The 24249-nt window shown below is 37.4% G+C and overlaps 1 protein-coding gene across 3 annotated transcripts in view; it reads right to left on the reverse strand.

Annotated features, from left to right (window-relative positions):
* Positions 1 to 24249, reverse strand: part of CPED1 (cadherin like and PC-esterase domain containing 1) — a 145610-nt gene that overhangs the window by 12142 nt on the left and 109219 nt on the right. For 2 of the 3 annotated variants that reach the window (XM_069850682.1, XM_069850692.1), the window contains 2 exons: positions 11841 to 11958; positions 6330 to 6466 (listed from right to left, as the gene is read on the reverse strand). In XM_069850682.1, coding sequence (XP_069706783.1) covers positions 6330 to 6466; positions 11841 to 11958 — 255 coding nt within the window. Of the gene's footprint in view, positions 1 to 5760; positions 5888 to 6329; positions 6467 to 11840; positions 11959 to 24249 lie in introns of all 3 variants that reach the window. The other variant, XR_011336836.1, reaches the window with a different exon arrangement.

Here is a 24249-nt window from a genome sequence, read left to right on the forward strand (position 1 = left end):
TTTGCCAACACTGTATATTCTCCAGCAGTTTAAGTATGAAGAGTAATTCTAATTTTTTCCAAGGTCTCAAACATTGCAGACCATCAAAAACTGAGATAGACTCATTAACCTCTTTCCCACTTTTTTAATGAAAAAATCAGAACTACTTCCCCAAAAGCCCCAACACACACTCAAATTTACACTATAAAATACTTTAGTCATTTAGGACTTCACAATTTCTTCCCTACCCATACGTAAGCAGCGGATCCATGAATGCGTTTTCAAGTTGGTTCTGAGGTACCTAGCTAGCCAGTTCTGCAGATGGGAGGGCACTATGTGAAGATACTGCACATTGTCCATCTCTGAAGGAGTAAGTTCTGAGTCTCAAACAATCTCCATTGTCACTCTTAAGTGAGCTTGTGAAGAGGTAAAGCAGGAGGTCAGGAAATAGATTAGATCAGACAGCTAATGCTGTTGAGTGTTAGTGTGTCCACTTGGGAGTGTATACTTATTCCTAGGAGAAGGTGTGAATGAGCAGAACAAGTCAGAACTGAGGCAGATGGCAACATAACATTGGCTAGAAACACAGGTTGTTCCACTAAGGGCATTATTATGAATCCTCAGAAACAAATCAGCTAAGAGAATAGTTAAGACTTGATGTAAGTGGGGAAGAGAGAAATGAGCCAAAGTAGACTTGTGGCAGTACAGAAAGACAGAACAAAAGTATAGGTTATTGTCAAAGATGTCAGTCAATTACAGCAACCATATTAGCTTTCAGTCAAGAACTCTTTGACTGTTCAAGTAGGTACGAGCCATACCGGGACTCTGTCACTGGAATTGAACAAGTCTGTTCAACTACATTTTTCACAGTGAAATCACAGCACTGTTGAATGATTTGTTATTAAAACTAGGACTAAAGTATGTGATACCTACAGTCTCTGCCATCTACCCCCAACTGAGAGTTCTGAAGTCTGTTTGCAGTCGTCACAGGAGGGTGTGAGCAGTCACACTTTAGAGACTGCACGTGCTGGGATTTTGAAGGGTATGCATGCTCTTCCTTAAGTCCGGAGATGATTTCAAACAGACAGAAGGATGTGCATTCCTTGTAATCCAATGCGTCCTAGACTGGTGGATGCACGGTACATCACCAGTAAATGTGCACACACACAGCATCCATTCGTTAAGACCCGTCTGTGTCAAGCAATCTGCTTCTAGTTATTGGTCCAAACATGCAATGAGACATGAGTAAATTCTTCTTTTTCTTCTCCATAAAAAAATTCAGATGGAAGAAGAGGACATTTGCAGGGAATACTGCCTCCAAAGTAGCTTTTCAGTTTGCCCTTACGAAGACCTGGTTACGCACATTTTGTAGTGATATACAGACCATCAGAAAGCATCTTTCACAGCATCCACCTTTTGCAAGTCATCTTCATTTAGAGAGAAAGCTTGGAAGACCCAAAAGTGAAATAAGTGATGTACAGCCCCAGGAAGAAAACTTACATTACTCAACTAAGCCCAGAGTTTAAGTGAATTAGAATAATTATTCAGTGCAATTAAAAATGTGGTAACTGTGAAGACTTTTATTTCTACACTGTTAAAGGAACTTACTGTAGTTGTTCATGCCATGTAGTATTTAATATGATTTGAACCATAGGCTCTGGGTATGATTCTGTATTTACCTCTGTGACAATAATGAGTAAAATGATCACTCAGTTGTGGAGAATATGCCATATCTCGTTTTCTTTACAGTCTGGTGCAAGGTTTAGTCATGTACCGCTCAGGTCAATGGGGGATTTGTCTGCAAGATGACTAAGGGTTCAGACATACACAAGGCTGTAAGTTTACCAGACAAAGAACAACACTTTAATGCAGACAGATATTTTCAGTGTTGCAATCATTTGGTGTGAAAAATTCCATTATAGCTTACAGGCTTTTAAAGATTGTGTAAGCGTAGTGGAATCCACTTCTTAACCAGACCTATCATTATAAATTAACCACACTTAAGAAATTTAAACACCTGTAAGTCCAAAACACTACTTAACTCTAAAATATTGTTTAGAAATTATGTTAAAATTCCTGTTTAAACAGCTGAATTTTAAGTGCTTCAGCAAATATTGTCTTTTCATATTTCCTGTTCTTAATTCCACATGACTCAATGGTACTTCATTATAAAACTAAACTCTGAGTAGCATTTCTCAATGATAAACAAAATACATATCTCCCCTGCAATTGAGGTCAGCTTTCCATATGCTGTTAATTGGGTAAATAATTATCTGTTAGAAACCCTTTTCCTTCGCTCATTTTTTAAAGTTCTTGTACAAAAATCAAAGCATCATTTCTTAAAAGAATTGTAGAATCCTACAACAAAAACTCTCTAACCACAGTGACAGAGGATTTTGTTCAGCCAATATAATACAGATATAGAATTTTTATCATGATTGCCTATTCCTTTGATTTAATTAGGGCATACATGGGCAGTTCCCCAAGAACCACACAGCTTGTATCTTATTACTCTAAGCTGGAATTTAAAATGGAGGAGAAAAAGGATTGCAGATATTAAAAGAGGACTTAATGAAAATCTGCTCAGCCAGAATCATGTTAGCCTCAACACTTCAAAATTTTCTTGTTTACTGTGTCTGGAATACAAACACATGACCATATAGCTTTGCTCAAACATCATAAAGCAAAATAAGGCCCCACAAATTGTTTTTGTGGATGCACATCCTTTCTCATGTCTCCACTAATCTGAAGGTTATTGTTTCACTACAAGTAGTCTTAGGTTTTTATGAGTTGGAAACAACTTAGCTCAATCACAGTTTTACATGCACACAAATTAAAATAGCAGTTCATGATGATGTGAAATCAATTGGAAGCTATAGACAGGGAAAATGAATTTCTATTATAAAGAAAAGAAATTATGATTTTTGAGATGAGCTCTGAAAAACAAATAAATTTTATTACAGGACATGAAAGCAGCCTGGAGTTATAAAACTGACTTGAAAGTGATTTTGAAGGCTTATTTATGATGCAGGTAAGAAAGAAGTGCTCTTTTTGGGTGACAAAAAGTATATTTCAGAAACATTGACAAATGCATAAAAGAAATTATTGAGCAAGAGATGTAGTTGGATGCTGCATTTTAGCGTTCTCTGAAATATGGGAAAACCAGAATGGCTGTGCTTAAACAATCAGTTGATCTTATATGTGCTGCATTTCTGGCAAAAATAATACACTGTACAACTTATTTTGTCAGTTGCTGCAGCACATACAGACCAGGGACACAACACAGCAGTGGTTAACTCGTTGCATTCTTTCCTTTGAATTGATTAGAAGTAGAAAGACAAACAGCCTTTTTTTCCCTTTCTTTTTCTTTTTTTTTCTTTATTAATATAAAAACAATAAAGGAATATAAGAAAACGGCCTGCAGCTATCGTAGGAACTTGGCAATGATGTAATGATTAATGCCTCCTATTTAAAACAAAAGGCTAATCACAGAGGATTATGTTAATTATAATGTCTTATCTTGACATTTTAACCATAAGAAGTAAAGCCAGCAGGTCAGAATCATGAAACAATTTTTAGTTTGGTTTTTTTTTTCCGAACAAAAATCAAAGACTTCAGCCTAGTAAATCATAAAAGCCAAAAGCTACTACTTGCTTTAGCTTTGGTTCCTGGTCAAATCTTGCATGATCCAGAACTTTTTATGAAGGATACTTGGAAGAGAAATTCAGTCATAGAGGGCTGTTAGTGTTTCGATGGAAGGTGTGACTTCATTTGATCCAATAATGCTATAGACATTCATATCTCTGCTTTCCTCAAGAAGGACTGGTGACTACGTGGGGTGTATGGAGGTTTTACTGCCTTAGTTCATACTAAACTTGGAGCAAGAATTCAGATGCCATGTAGTCTGCAGTTAAGAAAATCAGGTCGGGGTTAAGAGAACTCATGGTTTCTTCTAATTCGCATGGAAAGATTTTGCCTCAGATGCTGCAAAATGTAGATAATGATACATGACTCCTTTGAACTCCAGAGACCAAAGTTACACAAGCTGAATACACTAAGTGTAGTGGCATACTACAAAACCCCAGGATGTGGGGTCACATAGGTTAGTTGTGTACATTTTGGGAAGTGGACAACAGTGAGTTGTTGTTCTTATTGAACTTATCAAATGAAATATTAATCAAACAGCATTCTAGATCATCTCAATGTCCTCATTTGGATTGATGATTTTTGCCCTTATGGTTTGCATTCATATTCTTTTTGCAATCTGCTTATATTTTTATTGTTGAAACCTTCTGCTTATTTTACTACAGAAACTGATGTCATAAGTTTGAGTAGAAGTCAGTTATCTCTCTAGTGCTTAAAGACAAGGTACATAAGGGTTTTAAACTAATACATAAAACACGAGATGTAATTATTTACAGATAGTTACCAAAATATCTTGTATAATAAAAAATACTTGTTCACAAAAATTGTATCTCACTATCTATTCAGTAGTCCCATTATAAAGGATACAGGTTGCTTAAACATAATAGTATATAATACAACTGACACGCAAAATTCTCTTTCAGTGATAACTGCAAATACATTTTCTATTACATTGCTTAGATTGTATAAAGTAATTCTAAAGTTTGTCTTAATCACAGACAGAATCAGGACCTTGTCACCCAAGATGAGGGCCATTTTTACTCATCTGACTTAGTTATAAAGAAAGACTCTCTCAGTTCTTAAGATTCACTGATACAAGGGAGTTGGTCCAGGCTCTACATTTATTTGTTTGGTGAAAGAAGTAAAAATGCTATCGCAAAATGCCACGCAATATTAAAACTGCTGCAAATGATAACAAAAATAATGTCAGAGGGAAATATATAGGAAGAGCATACCAAGAAGGAACATGCACTAGAACAATGAATTTAAAAGAATCAACCATTTAAACGGACATCTATGCAAAGGCAACAGGAATGATCCAGCAGATTCCTACAGAGCAGTGAAGGTTATCAGACAAGGACGGAAGACTTTTGCAAAAGATGCAGAATAGGAAACAAGTGCAATTAGTTTACAGAGATTTTTCTTGCACGGTGTTAATGTAGATTGCATAGGATCTGGCTCTCATCTGACACAGTGACTTCTGAGAGTCATAACACTGTGCGATTTGACTTAAGAAATTAAACTCACAACCTCTCATTTCATATACTTGGTTTTAACAGATCCTTATCAAATGTTGTCATGTTTTTGACACTGGTGAATGTGAATGGTTGGATTCAGGAGGTGGAAATGTCAGCATAATCCTCCCAGAAATACCCTGACAATCCACTTTCATAGTGGCATAGTGTTCCTCTGCTATCCTTTATTGTTTGACCAGAGGGTGTTTTCTTGTTGAAGCAGACCAAGGTCTATGGAAATTAAAGACTAAAGAAAAGATATCAAATTCTTCTATATTTTTTGATGTGGCCAATCCAAAAGTGCTTGCTTTGTACACAAGGAGCAAATCAAGCTTCTCCTCTGTCATATAAAGCTATGTGTTTTTAGAAAAATATGTTAGGAGAAACCCACAGCTCCACAGTAATGGAGAAAGCCACAGGCAGAAATAGATCCAAACAGTAATGAAGGACCTTGTGCAGGACAAGAAATCACCAGAAAAGAAGGAGGAAATGTTAATTGAAAGACTATTATTTTTGTATTCCTTGTATAGAAATATAGATTTTATCAAAATGCCTCTTTCAGTTACTATTTTCATACCTAGACAATACACTATAAAAATCTTTATAACAATTAATTACTTACTTTCTGGATACTTGTATCCTCAGTAAGGTACCTGAGCCTCAGACCAGAGCTCTTGCAACAGTTTTATAGTCATAGCATGCTTATTAAGGAGACCTTGTATTTCCAAGCAATCACCTTAGAAGCTTCACTACAAGAAAAGAATGTGCAAGAAGTTTTGGTAAGATTAGTGTGCACAAGCAATGCCATGCATTAGGTATGCAGCAGAAGAAACCATATTGCACATCAAGTGTGAGGTAAACCGTGACAAAAATGCAAATCCCTCCTCCATTTACAGTTCTTATATTCTGTCTGCAGGTCTAACTGGTAACCATGTTCACCGCAGATCTTGAAACTCCACTGATGTGACCTAAGCTTTAAGCAAAACAGCAGCAGACAGTTGTGACTGCATAAAAGCTAAAATATGGGTAATGGTTGGTTTTCATCCCTGTGGATTTTCCATCTAAATCTTTTTCCAATTAGAATAAAAAAGGATTTTGCTTACATATCAATCATAAAATTGTTTTTAAGGCTTCAGGACATTAAAATCCAGGTGAATAAAAGTAATTTGTAATGTAAAATTTGTTACATACCCTTCTGCCCTCCACACAGCGCTGGAGTTCAGGCTTGGCTAGCACAGAGTATCGGCAGCCATGGGGCTGCCATGTTATTTCTCTCCAGTCGCAGGTCCTGTTGTCAGAGCAACTGAGACAAGGGACTATCCACTGCCCTGGAAAACAGTAATGGGATGTTAGCATCTCCAGCGTACTTTTGTGAGTAGCCTTTTTATATTTTTGAGTGTTTTGTCATGAGAGTTCTCCCTAAATTAAATGCCTGCCAGCTCTTTGAAGGTACTGTTTCCTTCCTCTGTGTTATGCCCTTTTCATATAGCAAGGAGTTTTTCCTTTCCATGAAAGAACTGTGAATACTGCAATTTGACAGTTGCATGTGGTTTGATTTCTCAGTCCATGTTGCCTTTCTTGTAGCCGCTAGTCTGCCGCTATAGAAGGTATACAAGAAAGGGGAAGGGGTGAAGAGGTTAAATGGAAAAGAAAATATCCACATTCAGAAGCATTTCAAGAGTCATTCTAATCTACCACTAAACATCTGAAAATTGTGTGGTTGATCAAAGCTAGAACTTGAGAGCCTCTTGATAGAAAACTTGATCTAAGATTATACAGATAATGTACAGATAAGGAGACGTGATGACTTTCCCTCACAAATACTAATTTATTTAATTTATGAGAATTCAGAGAACCATACCAGACTACACGTATACATTTTGGAAGGTGAGTATAAGGTGAGATGAATAACCTATATAATCTATTAAAGCCTGATCTCTATTTTCAAAAATGATTTTATAGCTTAGGATCATGAAGTGGGATTACAAAAATTCAGTGGGTTTTAAGCATCTCTTACCTAAGGTGGAATGGTTTTGTTATTCTGCTTCTCTAAAACTATTAATTTTGTAAATCCTACTGGAAGTCAGAGGTGTTTAGCTTCTGAATGAAGATAGAAAACTTCTGAGCTGTCTTTACATTCAGATCAACACAAGAAACGCTTTTCTCACCCATACAAGTGCTCTATCCTGACAATATCTCCCAGTGTCTATGTAGCATTGCCAGAAAAAGCTGCTTTTGCCGCTGATTAAAGGCATTATGCAAGGAAAAGTGCAGAGGTCTCCAGGTCCTTGTGTTGATGCTATCAGGCCTTGCTAGCACAACTGAGTTTCTCATTGCAGCTCAGCAAATGGCTCTGAAAGCACATGTTTGCACGGTTGACCTGACCTTAGAATTTGTGACCATCACTGTTACTAGACAGCAGCTCAGGAGCCAGCTGGGTGTGGTGCTTCACTGTGTGTGGTAGATTGCTGTGTTACAAGAAGGCATAGCAAAAACACAAGGCTGCAGCCTATCAACATTTATCAGGCCTGGGACTGAGTGGGAGTCTGAGTGAAGCAAGCCTGCAGGATCCCAATAGCCTTGAGAGAGAGAGCTGCTACCTCAGGAGCAAGGGAATTTGCAGGGCGGCAGCCTGTGTTTGCACTGAGCAACCATCCCAAGCAAATATGTTTTGGTAAGTAGCAGATTGAATTGTCTTAGCAGATAAGAATCCCTATAAATAAAACCATCACAAATTGCTTGTGACTTATAGGGAGTCTGTACTGTTTTATCTAAGGGCAAAATAGCTCATCATAGCTTGGCTCCCCTGTTCTCATGGATGTCCCCTGAAGACTGCTGCTGGGCAAGCAACCCAGTTCAGCACAATGTAAGGAGAGGAAAGAGGGATGCTCAGGCCTGTGGTGCTAGGGTGTAACTGGGGAGATGGAGCTGCCCAGTGTTCCTTACTGAGAGCAGTTCCAGACTTGTATCATCTGTGTCCTAATCACCCAGCTGTTTGTCCTTAGGATAATGTTCCCACTTTTCTCATTGTCTGGGGACTGCTTTAAGGTTCAAAATTCATTAAGGTGGGAAAACAGCATTATTTTAACATGGTCATTTAATTGGGAGAAAAAAATCCAAACTTTGGTCCTCGAATGAAATTCTGTGTAGACTTTTTATCTAGAATTTAAAGTCTGTCTTTATGTACGGGCACAAGTGGATAACCAGGATCTGGAGCAAGGAGAGCTCTTCAAGCCCTCAGCTGGGAAACCAAGGGCTGAATTTAGACAACTATTTCTTGCAGCCTCCAGTGCTGACCATTGTGAATCCCTTCCTCACATTGCTCCCCCCATCCCGGCTTTCAGGTCCCTCGCTCCAGACTGTGTCCTCCTGACCACCACTGGAGCCAGTCATGCTTTGACACTTCAAGGTTTCTATTGCCACTTATGGATCTTGCTTTTAGTTCTCTCTGTGCTCCATTTGCAGTCCATGGATAAAGGGTTGTTCTCAGCTTCACAGCGGTTTTGAAGAGACTGGAAAGTGTAAGGTCTCAGATAGCACAACAATACATGCCATGCAAATGCCTTTTATTGCCTTTTGCGTTTTGAGTAACAGAGCAGGGACAGAATGGTTGGTTGGTTTGAGGTCTGGATCAGAGTCTGCCAGTGTTGTAGAGTTCTTCCTATATGATCATAGAATCATAGAATGGTTTGGGTTGGAAGGGACCTTAAAGATCATCCAGTTCCAACCCCCCTGCCATGGGCAGGGACACCTCCCACTAGACCAGGCTGCCTAAGGTCCCATTCAACCTGGCCTTGAACACCTCCAGGGATGGGGCAGCCACGGCTTCCCTGGGCAACCTGTGCTGGTGCTTCACATCCTCATAGTGAAGAATTTCTTCCTAATATCTAGTCTAAATCTTCCCCCTTACTATTAAAAGCCATCCCCTCTTGTCCTTCCTCTGCGTGCCCTTGTAACAAGTTCCTCCTGAGCTTTCTTGTATCCCCTTCAGGTACTGGAAGGCCCCTAGAAGGTCTCACCAGAGCCTTCTCTTCTTCAGACTGAATAACTCCAACTCCCTCTGCCTGTTCCTCAGAGAAGAGGTCCTCCAGCCCTCTGATCATCTTCTGGACCCCTTCCAACAATTCCCTCTGAGTTAGATTATTTTTGAGAGAACACAATTTTGATGCTAGAGAATAAATGTCCTTACACCTACAGACATATGTCCAAATTGAAATTTACTCCTTGTACCCAAAGAAAACACTAATTTGATCAGACATCAATTTCTGTCTCTGCTGGGCCTAAATCCAGATGACAGTTGATTGCAAAGACAGAACCTGTATAGCATTCTGTCAAACTGGATACAGTTGTAGAAAGTGTGGAAGACTGGGTACAACTAAAACACATATGTCACAGCAGCAACAAAGAACATTAGAAGTGAAGCTGTGATTTTGTAGTTGTCTGGTTACCAAATTTCCACAGAGTGCAGCAGTCTGATTTGCCTGTGCAGGAATTTAGCACAACTGGGGTTTCTCATGATCTCTATCAACTCCTTCTCTCTTTTTGAGGAGCCAAACACATTTTTTACTTCTGTGTTATTGATAATACAGCAATACTGAACAGAGAACTGATTTTCCTATGATAGCCTGGTTCAAGTCGTATTGAAACAAAGGGAATTTTCTGAAGGAAAAAAGATTTTTGTTGCTATAAAAAATACAATTTTTATTCCATGAGCTAAAGAAGATGGAAAGAGAGAAACTACTTCCTCTGTAGAGAGAGAAATAAATGGTATAAATTAGGTGCATATTAGGTAAGATGCAGAGCTTCTTCCAAAGGATAGTGTCATGACGACTAGGACAGGAGATGGTCACTTTTGCATTTAGTTACATCCTGAACTACCGTCTCTGCACCACGTCAAAGTACTAGAAATGAGGCCTGAAATCCTCGTTGTATTGAACTGCAAAGCACACTTCTAAGTTTTGCTATTAATATCAGAGAAACCAAGGTTTTGTCATTATCTTTGTAGCTCCTCCTCAGCCTCTGCCTATGCCTATGTCTGTACAAACATAACCTTTTGCTAACATGGGTACGTTTTGCTGCAATAGTACCTCAGCATCCCTATACAACTAAGGTGTTCCCTGGCATAAGAACAATGCTTGATGCCTCCTTACTTCTGCAGAATTTTTTAGTTCTTTTCTGAGACAAAAGAGGGGTTGGTTTATCTAAAATTTAAACTTATTTAAGTAAAAGAGATGTTGCTGCTTTAGCATCTTAGAAAAATGTTCACTGACAGGATTGGAATATCAATCTATTTTACAAATTTAAAATGATTTTCCACAAAAAGCCATGCTTTCCAATTACAGTTGGATGCTGTGACATACATGAAAACTATACAGCCACTTGTTATCAGATACTGCAAACCCCAGTTCAAGGCTAATTAGACACCTCTTGTCAATCTTCACTTTATAAGCAGAAATTATTCTTCCCTGTTTAATATCTTGTCCTTTGACACTACATCTCCTGAAGTTTGTTTCCATTTTTTAATGTGTATATTATTCACAATAAGGCTATAAAAGATTTTTTATATTCAGATTCACTTAACTAGATGCAGAATTCAAAAGTATGTTATATATCAGAAGAAACATATTGTCTGCACCAGAAAGATTCTTCTGTGGATTTGGTTTGGGCTTTGTAGTCAGCAACTTCATGTCCTGATGTCACAGCATAGGATAGGTTGTTCTTCTTTATGATTAACGGCTTGCTATGTTTAAAGTATGCTGCTAGGTACAATAGTGCCCACTTTGTGCGTTCCTTTCATAAAACACAAAATTAATCTATGCCTCTGTTTTACATGAAGTGATGCATTCAGGCAGTTCCCACAGTCCTTTACTTTGTATTGATTATTCCATGAGTTTGTGCAAATTTACTGCTGTGAGAAACTGCTTCTGTCTATGGCAAGATAAAAAATACAGTTGAGTTAGTAGATCATACAGGAATGCTGGGTTATTTTTCATTTGTCTAATAAAGGATTTAATAAAATTACATATTATCTAATCCAGCAACAACTTAAGCTATGAATAAAACTGCATACCTGGGTAGTCCTGTGGATCATTCAGATTTATGAGGTACACTTGCATAGATCTCCATGCAGCTCTGACCTAAAGATGAATACCTGTCTGTTGTTATGTTTTAACCTAAGTTCTCTCTAAACCAGATTACTTTTTTGTATTGGTTCTTGTATAATGTTTGATTTGTCCATCTTGTTTTTCAAGGTACCTATATATATATATAACTACATACTTTTCTGTGTGAAATTGTGAATTGTGTTCATGTTTCCAATAAAGAAGTGGAAATAAAAAACTCAAATGGATCAAAATGTTGTGTTCTTTTCCTAGAGTTAATTTTTATTTTGATGTCCATTTAGAATAAAGAAATTTTATTTTAAATGGTTTTGATGGAAATATTTCAACGCATTTTAAATGCTACATGACAATAAAACAAACAGTAATGGATCACTAATTAGAAACATATTAAACAATAAAATTGTCACATAAACCAATGACCCTGATTTAAAAAATATGTAAATATAACAAGTGATTGGCTAAATTTGTTGTGTGTGCATAGGTCAGTGCATGGTGACAGAAAAGAGGAAACATTGCCTCTGGTCTCATTTTGATGAGGTGCATGTGTGAATTTTCAGAATAAAAAAAAATAAGTACAAACCTTTTATGTCTCCAGCTTCACAGGTCTTAAACATCGTCTGTGAAATTGCAGAGAGGTATTCATGAGACAGAGGCTGCAAGCCACAGGACTCCTCTGGACGAATTCGAGAACCACAGTCCTGAATTAAAATGAAATCTGTGAAAATGACAGCACTGCACACATCCATACGACTTTGAAATCCTCCTCAAGGACATTTAAAGTGGAAAAAAAGTTGTTTAGGGTTGGTTCTGCAATTCATTCATTTTTTGCTCTTCAATATTTATTTTTAATAAGAAATTTAGAATCCTTTTTACATTCAGAAAATGGTTTTGTAGTTAATTATCCCAATCCACAGTAAATGTACAAGCTACTACATTTGCTAAAGATATGAGAAAATTTATTAAAGCAAACATATGTAACATTTATGTAACTTCATGTGGTCTCTATTTGCTATACAATCACTACCTATTTGGCCTGAGTAATTTTGTATACCTATCTGAAGTCATGTGAAAGGCATTTTTGTGATTAAATGCCCTAATTTATCTTCAGGAAATAGTGCTGCATAAAGGAAAAGAGAAAGAAAAAATATAAAAATTTCAAGGGGAATTCTTTTGACCTAGTAGAGTGGTTACAAAAACTTACAGGTATCAAAGGGAAGTATTTAATATAACTATAAATACAATATTCTCATGGGTCTTCGTGTGAGATGTAATCCATAGTAAACCACAGACACTACCATAAAGGTAAGATAAATAATGGACGTATTTATATTTAAAACCATTCACCTTTTAATTAATTTTATTCATAGAAAAGAATCTGACCTTTTTTCACATTCTAGTTAAAGACTTCATTAGGACTCACAAAAAGCTTTCTGGCTAAACAGAATATTAGTCATGGCAATGCACAATAATTCAAAATTTGCCTTTTAAAATAAATATGTATTCTTAGTACTGCTAAATAGTTAAAAACAAACTACGCAAATGGACACACACTTTTGCTGGATTGTATTCATTTCAATAAGGAGCATTCTTAAAATCAAAAAGAATAATAAACATAATTGCTCCAAAAAGAAAGTGAAGTTTGCTTATTGTTATTTTCCAAAGTGATATTAATTTTGGTGAAGATCATGTACTAACATTCACTGTTTCCTTGAAATTATTCTACATCTAAGATGCTATGCCTGAACTGGACCAATGAGCAAATGACAATTTTGTTGTAAAATTGTTAAGGGGAAACTTGACATTTAGTAGAATATGTGGTACTAATATGGATGGAGATATGAATTCACCTTGGAATGCAGTAAATAATGGCAGGTCTTTGATTATGCGATCAATATTACAGTTAAACAGTTGTGTCACAATTGTTTTGATCTCATTAAATTCAAGGGTTAAAAAAAAAATATCTTCCCACCGACTTCAAAGGGTTACAGTAATTTTTTGTTTACAATGAGTCTGAGGAAGGGTAGTCATGGATTTTTTTTTGTACAGTTTTCCTGTCCTCTGCTTAGTGTTCTATTACTGGGGAAAGCTCTTATGACAAAATGAATGCCATCCTATCTTCTACTGTTAAACTGTGATGTTATCTTGGAGCCTGTGGGTCTGGACACACTGTAGAGCTATTTGACAGTATTAGTTCAATAACATTAACATCAGAAAACTCCGAGCTTGCAGTAAAACAATTTGCACAAGGCTTCACAAGAAAGCCTGAAATTCCTGAATGTGCTTCCATTGCTCTCAACATAGTGACATAAAATAAATTAACAGAGATTTTCTTGTTCATACCTCTGCTTCAGGTTATGTGTTTAAACAAATAAAAAATGATTTTGATAGCATTCCTTGAACAATATCATTAACAACAGTTTTATGTGGCTGGTTTATTACTAATCACAATCAATGTGCAGGTCAAATTACGTCACTGATTCCCTTTGACTTCATTGTGTTTTCAAAATATGCAAACTATGAATTTTAATGGGCACTGCTTGTGTTTAATATGTCATTCACATTTAAAACTATAGGGTCATGAGACATCATGAATCACTGAAGAAGCCTTATTCACTTTTCTGGGAACAAATCCGTTATCATCATTGACACTTTTTATATAAAGTACAAAATATATCCGTGGAAGTCCAAGATTTACCGCATCTCTGCCAATGTATGGCACATTAAGGACTTTTCTGAGAGCCCGCAGATTTTTTAAAGTTTTCTTCAGGTACTGCAGTGACATGACACCCTTCTTGCCTTGCCCAAAGATGAAACATCTTGTGATCTTAAGTATGTTTACAAAAGATCACTCCTGGCCAAGATGAGAGCCAGACATGTAAACTTAAATGATAGCTCTTGCTCTGTGTCTGTTCTCCCTGCAAACCTTTTTTAGATGTCAGACATAAAGAGGCCCTTGAAATGTCTGGACTAGAATCAAAAGAACATTTTCCTTGCCTTATGTACTTCAGCGCACAGTTAGAATTGACTCTTTATAAGACTGGTTTGGCATTTCACTAGTAAACCATCTTTTATCTTTACAGAAGATTTTTCTGGTCACTAGCAAATAAAAGAGGAATAAAGCTTTTCTCTGTATGTCTAAATAGCTTTCAGTCAACATTAGTTGATACTTAGAGAGCAAACATTTCTGGAGTCCATCTGCTGTTTGAAATGAGAATAGTTTATGTCCAGACCACACTGCAGTAAACATGATTCTTTGTACAGTGTTAGCCTTTAAGAGATCACAGATTTTTGAGCCTGCTACTTTACAGTGTTCTCAAATTATTTATTTGGAGCTACTATTGCATTTGTTATTTCATTTATTTATAATCTAGGTGCCTGAATTAATAAGATTTATTTGTTTAGCTTAGCTTTCAATAACCTTACTGCATTTGCTCTCATTTATGTACTTACATATAAGGACATGCCTATACATACCTGATTTCACTCAGCTGTACAAAAATATTAAAAAAAATACCAGTTTTAAAATTATATAGATATGCGTAAGAGAGAGAGTTAGAGTGGGAGATAACCAAAGCATTATAAAGAAAATCCATGCTCATGCAGCTAATATCATGGAATGAATGTCATATAGATAATACTACTGTGGTTACAGTTATGCTTTAGAATAAGAGATCTAACTTAATTATTAATAGATTTTTAATTTCTATTGCACCTTTTTACCACCTCCACCCTAATGAAAGAATGATTGCAGTAATTTCCTACAGATTAACCCCATAAGCGTCCACCAAACTGGAAGCAGTTAAAAGGAGAGAAGATGAGAAATCCACAACTTTCCTGGGAAAAGTCATATTGAATACAAACTGTCCATCTGTGTTTGCTTGAACCATCAGTGCTCCAGCAGTAACAAAGCACCACATAACAAAAATAAGGTTACTTTTAGCATCTACAGCTGCTGCTACCTATCAGCTCAAAAAGTTATTTTAAAATAGGAAGGTAGGATTTTCAGAATTTTTCTGGAATAATGCAACCTCGTCCATTCAAAGCTGTTGCTAAAGCTGTAATTTCCAGTAGAAGTACACTCATGTTAATTAATTGAATGTTTTGGAAGCTCACACCCAGGCTGCCTGCATCTGGGCTCTACACTCAGCTTTCTCAGTGAAAGTCCTTCATATTGAAACCCACGATGATTAATGGGAATGGTGGCTCAACACTTTGAAAAGCAGGTAATTTCTGCTTAGGTACTCATGTTTGAGATTGCCTCCAACTGAAATCACTGAAGAATACCCCCACTAGACTAATAAAAGCTCAGTGTATCAGAATGTTTTAAGCTAAACAAGACAAAGCTTGTTCATTTTAGCATTGCAGACAACCAACATGTAGCCAAAAGCCTGCATCCTTTTAATACCTTAAGTGCACACATGTTTGAGAACTAGTGGATGAGATAAAATTCATTCGTTAGTTCTAGCAAAGACAGAGGGGAACATCTCAATCCATCGAGATCTGGCTCTGCAGTCCTTTGGCCAGTGCTGCCCATCAGCCTGACAGGTCACCCAGCCACCACCCCTAAAACATCACAACCATGCCTCACCTTACGATGCCGCAAGGACTGTCTTATTTCTTTTAACTCTTTACATTATAGACATGAGTGAACAAAGCTTCCTCTGAAAGAGGTTATTTTGAATGCTTTTTCTGTTGATTTTTGTAGGTTTGCTGCCTTAATTTTATTTGATCTGGTTCTATTTAAACTGACTGAGGTTTCTCATGAAGAACTTTAATTTCTCATAAATAAAACTGGAAGAACAATGATTAAAATGATGCTGTAGAAGGAATTCTAGTAAAATTAGTCAAAGAGAGATCATGAACGAGTGCAACTATCTCATTGTTGGGGAATAAATTGTGAGCAAACAGATTAGTTTCACTCCATCAACTTTATTAATATGGCAGTAAATGAACGAATAGTTGGCATGTTGACTTCTATTCAACTATCTCTTTCCATCCAGTTGCATTATTCAGTGATAAATAAACCTCCAAAGATTCAGATGTTTATGTTGGTTCAATTCAACACACAAAAATTAACTAAAAGAACTGAAACTCCTGGAGGTATAAAATACATGCAGAAAGCTCTCACAAGGATGGAGGAAGTCTCCTGAGAACTTTCAGTTCAATACTGCTTTTGGCTGAGAAACAATGTCCATTGTTATTCATCAAGCACTGTCTAAAACATTGATGAAGACTTCACCTACATCAAAAGACATACAAATCCATTAAACGGAGAACACAGGACTAAGGTATATAACTCATGGAGTAGTGGGTCTGTGTGTTGCAGCTATACTTTAAAGGGAAGAAATTGCCACCTCTGTGTTTTGTCAAGAACCTGATGTGTTCCATCTGCTAAAATAGGATCATGTTTCCCCAGTGGCTCCTAATATTCTGTCACAAAAAAGACATTAAAAGACTATGAGGTGCTCATTTCTATAGGGATCTGGTAGGGGCCATAAAAACACTTAAGAAAGTTAGTCTAGCCACTCACAGGGCTGGAACATGCAGTGCACAGACATCAGTAGGAAACTGGGAATGATATGAAAAGATACTGTCCATATTGTCAAGGCATGGTGGAGACGTCAGAGAACAGTCTGTATTGTGGATCATCAGTTTAAATTGTCCAGCCGTTGATCTAAATTGCTTTCAAGTTCTTACTGTTCGTGCCCTTGCTGCAATTCTTATTATTTTGCCTTAAGAGTACAAGCATACCAAGAACTGAAGGATTTTACTCTTTCAATCACAAACTTCTGCATAGAAAATTTTTTGAGGAATACAGTTACATGCTTTAACCAGTGATGGAAGTATGTCATGTCTACACAGTATCTTTACTAGCTGCTAAAGAGCTTTTGAAAATCCTGGTAGATGCCTCTCTACAAAGACAACTTCCTCAAAGCACATGTAGATTATATGGACAAATAAATTTCATCTTGACACTAGAGCAGATGCAAAGTGGCTTCTTTTGCACTGAGAATACTAACCTCACAGAAAGTTAAGAAACTCTTTTGAGAAATAAGGACTATTCATAAAGAGAAAATATTGCAAGTTTCATACTTTTATTTTAATATCTTTTATGCGTGTGGAGAATATAAAAGAAAACTTGCAATCTATGAAGGATTTTGATTCAATTCCATTTTACATGATGTTTAATATTGCACACAATGTCAGTTAGATTGTCTGCCTTCCTACTCAATATAGTCAATAGCTCTAAGTTCTGCATTTATGAACCAAAGAACAAAAATATTCATGAGTACTAAAAAGCATAACTCTTAATCTAGCAGAAACTTGTGAATTATGATATGAATCAGCTCGGAGATGCAGCAGAATTATTTGAAGCAAGACAGCTGAATGTGAAATCCAACTCCAACAAGACTAAAATACCATAAAAATAAGCTCTGGAAAATATTTCAAACTGTACCTAAGGATAATTAAAGCTTTGTTTTTCAGTATTTAAAGCTATTATCTGCATTGATTTTGCAACTATTTTCCTAGCAAACATGTTTTCCTAATGCAGCTAATGGTATTTTTCCCAAGCAGGAGGAGTAACAATTTCCAGCCTGTATGCTTTATAAACTAAAAACACAAAGCAAGAAAAAAAGGAATCAAAAGAATTTAGTGTTTCTTCCTCCCTTCCTCAAAGTGAAGATAACCAGGAATGAGGAACAGTAGATAAAGAGAGGCCTTTTTCTATCTTAGGTTCTGGTGGGGTTTTGTTTTCACAAGTGAGATGGTTGACCTGGAGATTTTAAGAACTGTTTTGGATTGCCACTTAGTCCTTCTCTTCCCCCCCACATCTTTTCCCAGTGGAAGCTCTGAATGTGAATTGACTTGAATTTTGCCAAGTCCAGTATCCAAAAATGTGGAATAGCTTGGAAAAATCATGTGCTTTGGCAGTGCAAAAAGTAAATATTTTATGTGATAACAGAAGGAATTATAATGTATTTATGGTTCTCTCTCAATAAAGTACTGATGTGGCCTTGACTGTTCTCCCCGGTAATTAGTTAAAAAGTGTACTATATGAACTGGGAAATCCCACAGCCTTGTGGCTATTTTTAAGGGGCGTTCTTTTCTGCCCTCCCATGCTCAGGTTATCTGGCATTCGCAGTTCATAGTGCAAAGAAATCTATACTCTACACTCCCTCTATGGAAAAGACGTTTGAGCTCTAAACTTTTCCCATTGGTTTTAGACTAAGACCTTTAAATCAGAGCCACGATGAACACAGCAGAACTAGGCTGAACAGCTATCACTACATTCAAAACGTATGAAAAAGGTATGAGAAAAAGAATGAGTTGAAAAAAGTTACTGTTCAATCATGAATTCTGAAACTGAAATACTGTGACAATGAATGCAGTGCATTGAAAAAATGTATGTTAGCCAGGGACTCAGTCCAGTGAGTTACACATCTGCTAAAGCTGCTGTTAAAGCTGCTTTTCACATAAGAAATCTTGCTGATTTGAACTCATTGTTTCAGGGTGTACTATACTGAAAGTATTTTCTCACTTTTAGCACAAAATCCTGTAGAACTTGCAAGAACAGCTGTTAAATTTATTTAGGGCTTGGGGCATACCGAGGTTAAGATTCCAAGGAGAGATTTAGGATGTTTGTTTTGGCGGATAGATGAGGTGCTTGGCATATACTTTAGTAGTGGATAGGTATGGTTGGAGGTACTCAAAGATCTTTTCCAACCTAATGATTCTATGAATGCACAACTCTGCCTCTTATTTTCTGTATCAGTTTGGGCAGATGACTTGGGGCTCCATCCAACACTACTCATACCAGTAATATATCATCTCAAATCTCTCAGTTGCCACCGTCCTCCTAAGTCCTCAAGTTTCTTCTTGTGGTCATAGATAAAACCACCCATAGCTCAGCAGAGCTATGTTAGTCAGCCCCTTTTACCCTAATAGAATTAAAAATTCCCTTTGCCAACAGTGTTTGATAGGTGTTCTCGGGACATATCACTAGGAATATGCAGGGCACAAAGCATTGACTGCTATTTCCCTGGTAGATCACTTCCCTGTGATATAGCAAACAGTTTGAAGTACCTCTTTTAACAGATTTGCAGCAGATCTTTCAGTTCAATCTCCCAGTCTTCACTTCAGTCACTGGTCTGTAGGCTATTCTGGGCAGTTTTGTCTGTGTCTCCCAATGAAGCTGTTTGCATTTTCGTTGTTCATATAATTAAAAACTGTCTTGCCAAGAGCCTTGAACCTGCTCCACCCACAGACTAGATACCTATAAAGAACGAAGGGTGAAACTGGATGGTGGGAGCAACACTAGGCTCCCTGCTAATTGTTAGGTGAGAAAGGACTGACTGAAGTAGGTACTTAACTCCTTGAAAGAGCATGTGACAACTGAAATTGGAGGACAGGATCTTCTGTAACCCAGGACTGGCTGTGTAACTCACAGGAAGGTACACTTAAGATACATTTCTTTCCATATGATTTTCTGTCAGGCAATATATCTGACTTCCTAATCACTGTGGTGGCCCTGGCAGATCTTATTTTTAAATGCTGAACTCTGCTATTTGAAATTTTAAAGAGGATTGTACCCAGCTACCTTTTTGGTGTTTGGTGGTTTTTTTGGGGGGGGTTTGGTTTTTTTTTCCAACTGTATCAGTTGTTCTAGAAAATATTAAACCTTTCTCGGCAAGTTTTACCTCACTAGCACAGCTTTTGCAATGCTCAAGGAGCTTGGATATCATGTGTTTCACTAGATGTCAGAATGCTTAAATCCCTCTCTCTTCCCAAGTGATCCTCCTGAATTCTCCTAGACTCCCCTGGGGCATGAGAAAAGGAATATAACACTGATTTTTTTTTTTTTCAGCAAAACATCAATGACGAATAACAAGCTGCTGACTGTCAAACAGACTGCAAAAGAACTAAGATCTGCAAACCCACTTCTATAACACCACAGATTTCTCTTGCTTTTCCTTCTTCTCATTTAAAAAAAAGGAACAACGGGATTTCCTTTCTTGGTCTAAATTGAGCTTAAATTGGCCCAAGGGACTGAAAAGGTGCTGGTGAGCCATGGATGGACTGTCAGCAAGATTTCAAGAGTTCTGTTTCCTTGGGAAAGTAGACAACAAAAAATCTAAAGAAATAATAAGTAAATGGACTAAATACATTCATTAAAAAAGCCATAAAAGTTTATTACTTTATTTATATTATGATGGCTGGAGGGTGAATTTAAATGTTTTCTGTGTAAGGAATTAGTGCACTCACTGTTTTTTACAGAAGTTGTTCTCTGTGGCATACTAGGGTTTGGAATAAACATCAGAACCATGCATGGTCTGGGAAACATTGAGGAAACCACCAATACAGGCTCGGAAACACCAAATGGAAGACTTCTGAAACTGGTTTCCCAGAGAATGCCAAAAACCCCAGCAAGTTCCTGCCTTTTATGTAAAGACAGAGTCTACACACGTGTGGAGGCTTCTCTCTAATAGAAAGCATGCTTATATCTGGTGGACAACAGGAGGTATTTCCTTTTGCATATTTACAGTCTGCACTGGCACACATGTTTGGAGAGCCCAAGCACATGGCCAGCTTCATGCAGCCATGTGCTTTGATGTTGGCTGTCTTTAATGTAGTCCCAGCGAACACACAGGGCTGGATCTTGAGAGCAGGTATGTTGAACGCCCAAGTCATTCAAACCAATTCCCAAGAGCCAAACACCCTTGTCTTCAAAAAGGAATATCCTTGGTGAGAGGACCTATGCTTGCTCTGCAGTGAGAGTGGTAAAAATGTTTTGTCTGCTCAATACCCAATCTGCACTGAAAAATATTGCCCAGGTACAGATGGTCAGAGGGACACAGAGGTGTGTCATGGGGCCACACCTGAGCCTTGAGATGTCCATCTTGTGGAAGGCCACCTCAGTGACTACTGCTCCTCACCTGAAAGGTGCCAAGAAGAAAAGAGGACGATGAATAAGATGTGCACTGGTTGTAATGCCTCCATTATAGGCAGGGATGATCCCTAACACCTTGTGCTTTCCCAGCACCTCAGCAGGAGGCAGGTCATAGCAGCTGGCAGCCCTGCAAGCAGCAGACTGACCCTTCTGTATTTGGCTCTTGTTTTAAAGTGATGTTTTATAAAGGGTCCGTCTCTGATAAAGGGTCCGTCTCTGAGATATTTCTAGCCAATTATCAGACCCTTCTCTTATTAAGACATTAGACTGTTTGTTTAAGTGAGTCAAGGGAGACTTTCAAAGAATTTGAGAGGATATATTTTCAGAAAGAGAGCATTGACACAAATCTTTCTACTGTACCCAGCAGATATTTTATGAAAAATCTATCACTGATATGCATTGTTGCATACACAAAGAAATGTAAAGGCTAAAACTAAGAATGTGTAAATGACACAAGAGAAAGTTTCTGTGTTAGTGTCTAGCACAGGTGAACAATGCATAGAAACTTCTCCATTCCATAACTCAAAGCTACCCATAACTCAAAGCTACCCATAACTCAAAGCTATTTATGTTCAGAAGTAGCTGTATAAACCTACAGCAGTGCAGAAGGGAAGACTCTATATGTATGAAAGAGAGTGAATGTGAAGATTTAAGAAGTGGTGGTGGGTTTTTCTCCTTTCTTTCCCTTCAGTTAAAAACTTCAGTAAAAATACAATACTTAAAAGAAATCAGCCAGTGTCATTCAAGGTTAAAGTTTCTCGGGCAATGAACACAATGAACACCGCATAAAATAAGAAAAGATAATTATATTTTTAGACAGTATCTGGTTATCATTTATAATTCCCTTTTACCAGACTGTGGATTACCATGAAAAGAATGAAGTAATGAAGGACTGATTTGCCTTTGAATATCAGTACATATTTCATTCAAAAGAAACTCTGAGTTAGAATATTTTCCTTGCTGTCTAATAGCTATGTCCAGCACTAAATTTTACATATCCCCAGATACTCATTCAATATACACAGCTGGGAGACAGAAGTAAGACATACAAATTTGTTTTCTTGGAACACCTACAAATCTGACCATGTAGTAATTTATATTCTAAACTATAATGGGGTTAAAATTGATTCTAATGAATTTGCAGCACACTTGCTGCTATAATCACAGAAGTGAATTTCATGGATTTTTATTAATCATGATCTTTTTCAAAAGATGCTGATTAAAGGTTTGCCTTCTGGTGCATAGCAGACTGAAAATGCAGTGTCCTTACAGCTTGTTAGCTTACTGAGCAGCAGACTGCATGCAGGTAGCTTTCACACATGGACAGAAACAGATTGCATGCAGTTAGTGCCAAATGAGCAGATTGAAGTCAGAATTCACCTCTCTTTCTCCAACAGCCTGCTCACAGTAATTTACTACTGCATGTCCTTTGCATTCAGCTAAAGTAATGAAGCAGCCACTAGTTGAACAAGGTCCCCCTCACAAAGCCCAACTAATTAGTTCTGAAAACTGAATAACATGTTTATGACAGTGTTTATTCTATTGCACAAGGCATAAGTGATGCTGAGCTGAAGCCTTCCTTTGGTCAATACTGAGATCACATTAGCACAGAGATGGAGCACAGTGGAAACAGAAAAATCTTAAAATCTGAAATTTAGGCTCCCTCAACAATGGATTAAAGCAGTTAATTATAGCTTATTAATCACATAAATTCCCCTGATCTACACAAATACTTTCATACAGCGATTTACTCTTCCAAATAGACAGACGTCTGGAAGATTTCTGTGATTCATTTCAGGTCTGGGGAGCAGTGAGAGACAAATAATGCAACCACTACAGGAGTACAAACATAACTGAAACAAAGTGACTCAGGATCTTCCCCCTGAAATGCCAGAAACATGTTAACTATGTTTTTTCTTGCAAGGGCGGAGGCTACACTTGGATCTGGGCAATGTTCCAGGCCCAGGTGGCAGCCCAACCTGCACTCATGAGGATTCAGCACTTTGAAGAAATAAACTTTATAGAGCAAAGGACTCCTCCACATTTTGTATGTCTTTTGAATCAACCTATGAGATATTTTATGTTTAACTTTCTTGTGTCCACTAATAAAATGAATTGCTGTAAAATCAGTTTTCTGGAGGTGTGGAACAAGTTTTTCCTTCCGTGAAGTAGGCATGGATACATTCACATCCCATAGTAAACCCTCCCAAATTATAACTCATGTTGTTTTTTTCTGACTGATAGGATTACTTGGTTACAGACAATGACCCCTGAGCTGCTCTGAAACCATGGATTGCATATTATCTTATTGTTTCAATACTTTTGCCTAGACAGATGAACAGTCTAGCTGATGGATTGCTCTTGACCTGCCCATACTCCTTGTTATCCAGCTATTTTTCATCTTCTTAGTCTTCCTCAGTAAGACACTGGATATCTTGCAACAGGAGTTTTGCTCAGAATGTTTGCCCAGTAGTAACTCAGCAAAACCTCTACAAATCTTGAACCAAACATGCAGTGAAGATTTCCTCCAGCATGAGCTCTTTTTCATGTGGCAAAGAGCTGCCAAAACTTAATGCAGACACTGAGACCCTGGCCTCAATTGTTGGAGAAAACTAAAACATTTCCAGTTTGAATTAGACTTAGAGGACGTACTATAGACAATAGCACTGAGATAACAGAAGGGATCTATTCCAGCAAATATCAGATTACAGTGTATTATGATATAGCATACATTAGATACCATTATATACTGTATATTGTAATATATATTAGACAGATGATAGCAATTTAACAAAGGTTAAATTATTACTGCAAAGATGTTGTTATCTTGCTTTTACTTCTTTTTAGTTCCTTCCTTCCTTCCTTCCACATGCTTTCTACAGCCTTTTTAGCATTTGACAACATTAGAGATTGTATAAACTTTGCAGTCTTTTCTATAGAAATTCACAGATGGGGAGTAATCTTTCTGTGCTAATCCTACCATACTGATCTATACCCTTCAGCTGCTAATACCCCTTCCTTTCATAAAAATGTCTGTTCT

This window comes from Phaenicophaeus curvirostris, chromosome 1 (genome assembly GCF_032191515.1).
Source record: "Phaenicophaeus curvirostris isolate KB17595 chromosome 1, BPBGC_Pcur_1.0, whole genome shotgun sequence".
In the NCBI taxonomy this organism is placed as follows: domain Eukaryota; kingdom Metazoa; phylum Chordata; class Aves; order Cuculiformes; family Cuculidae; genus Phaenicophaeus; species Phaenicophaeus curvirostris.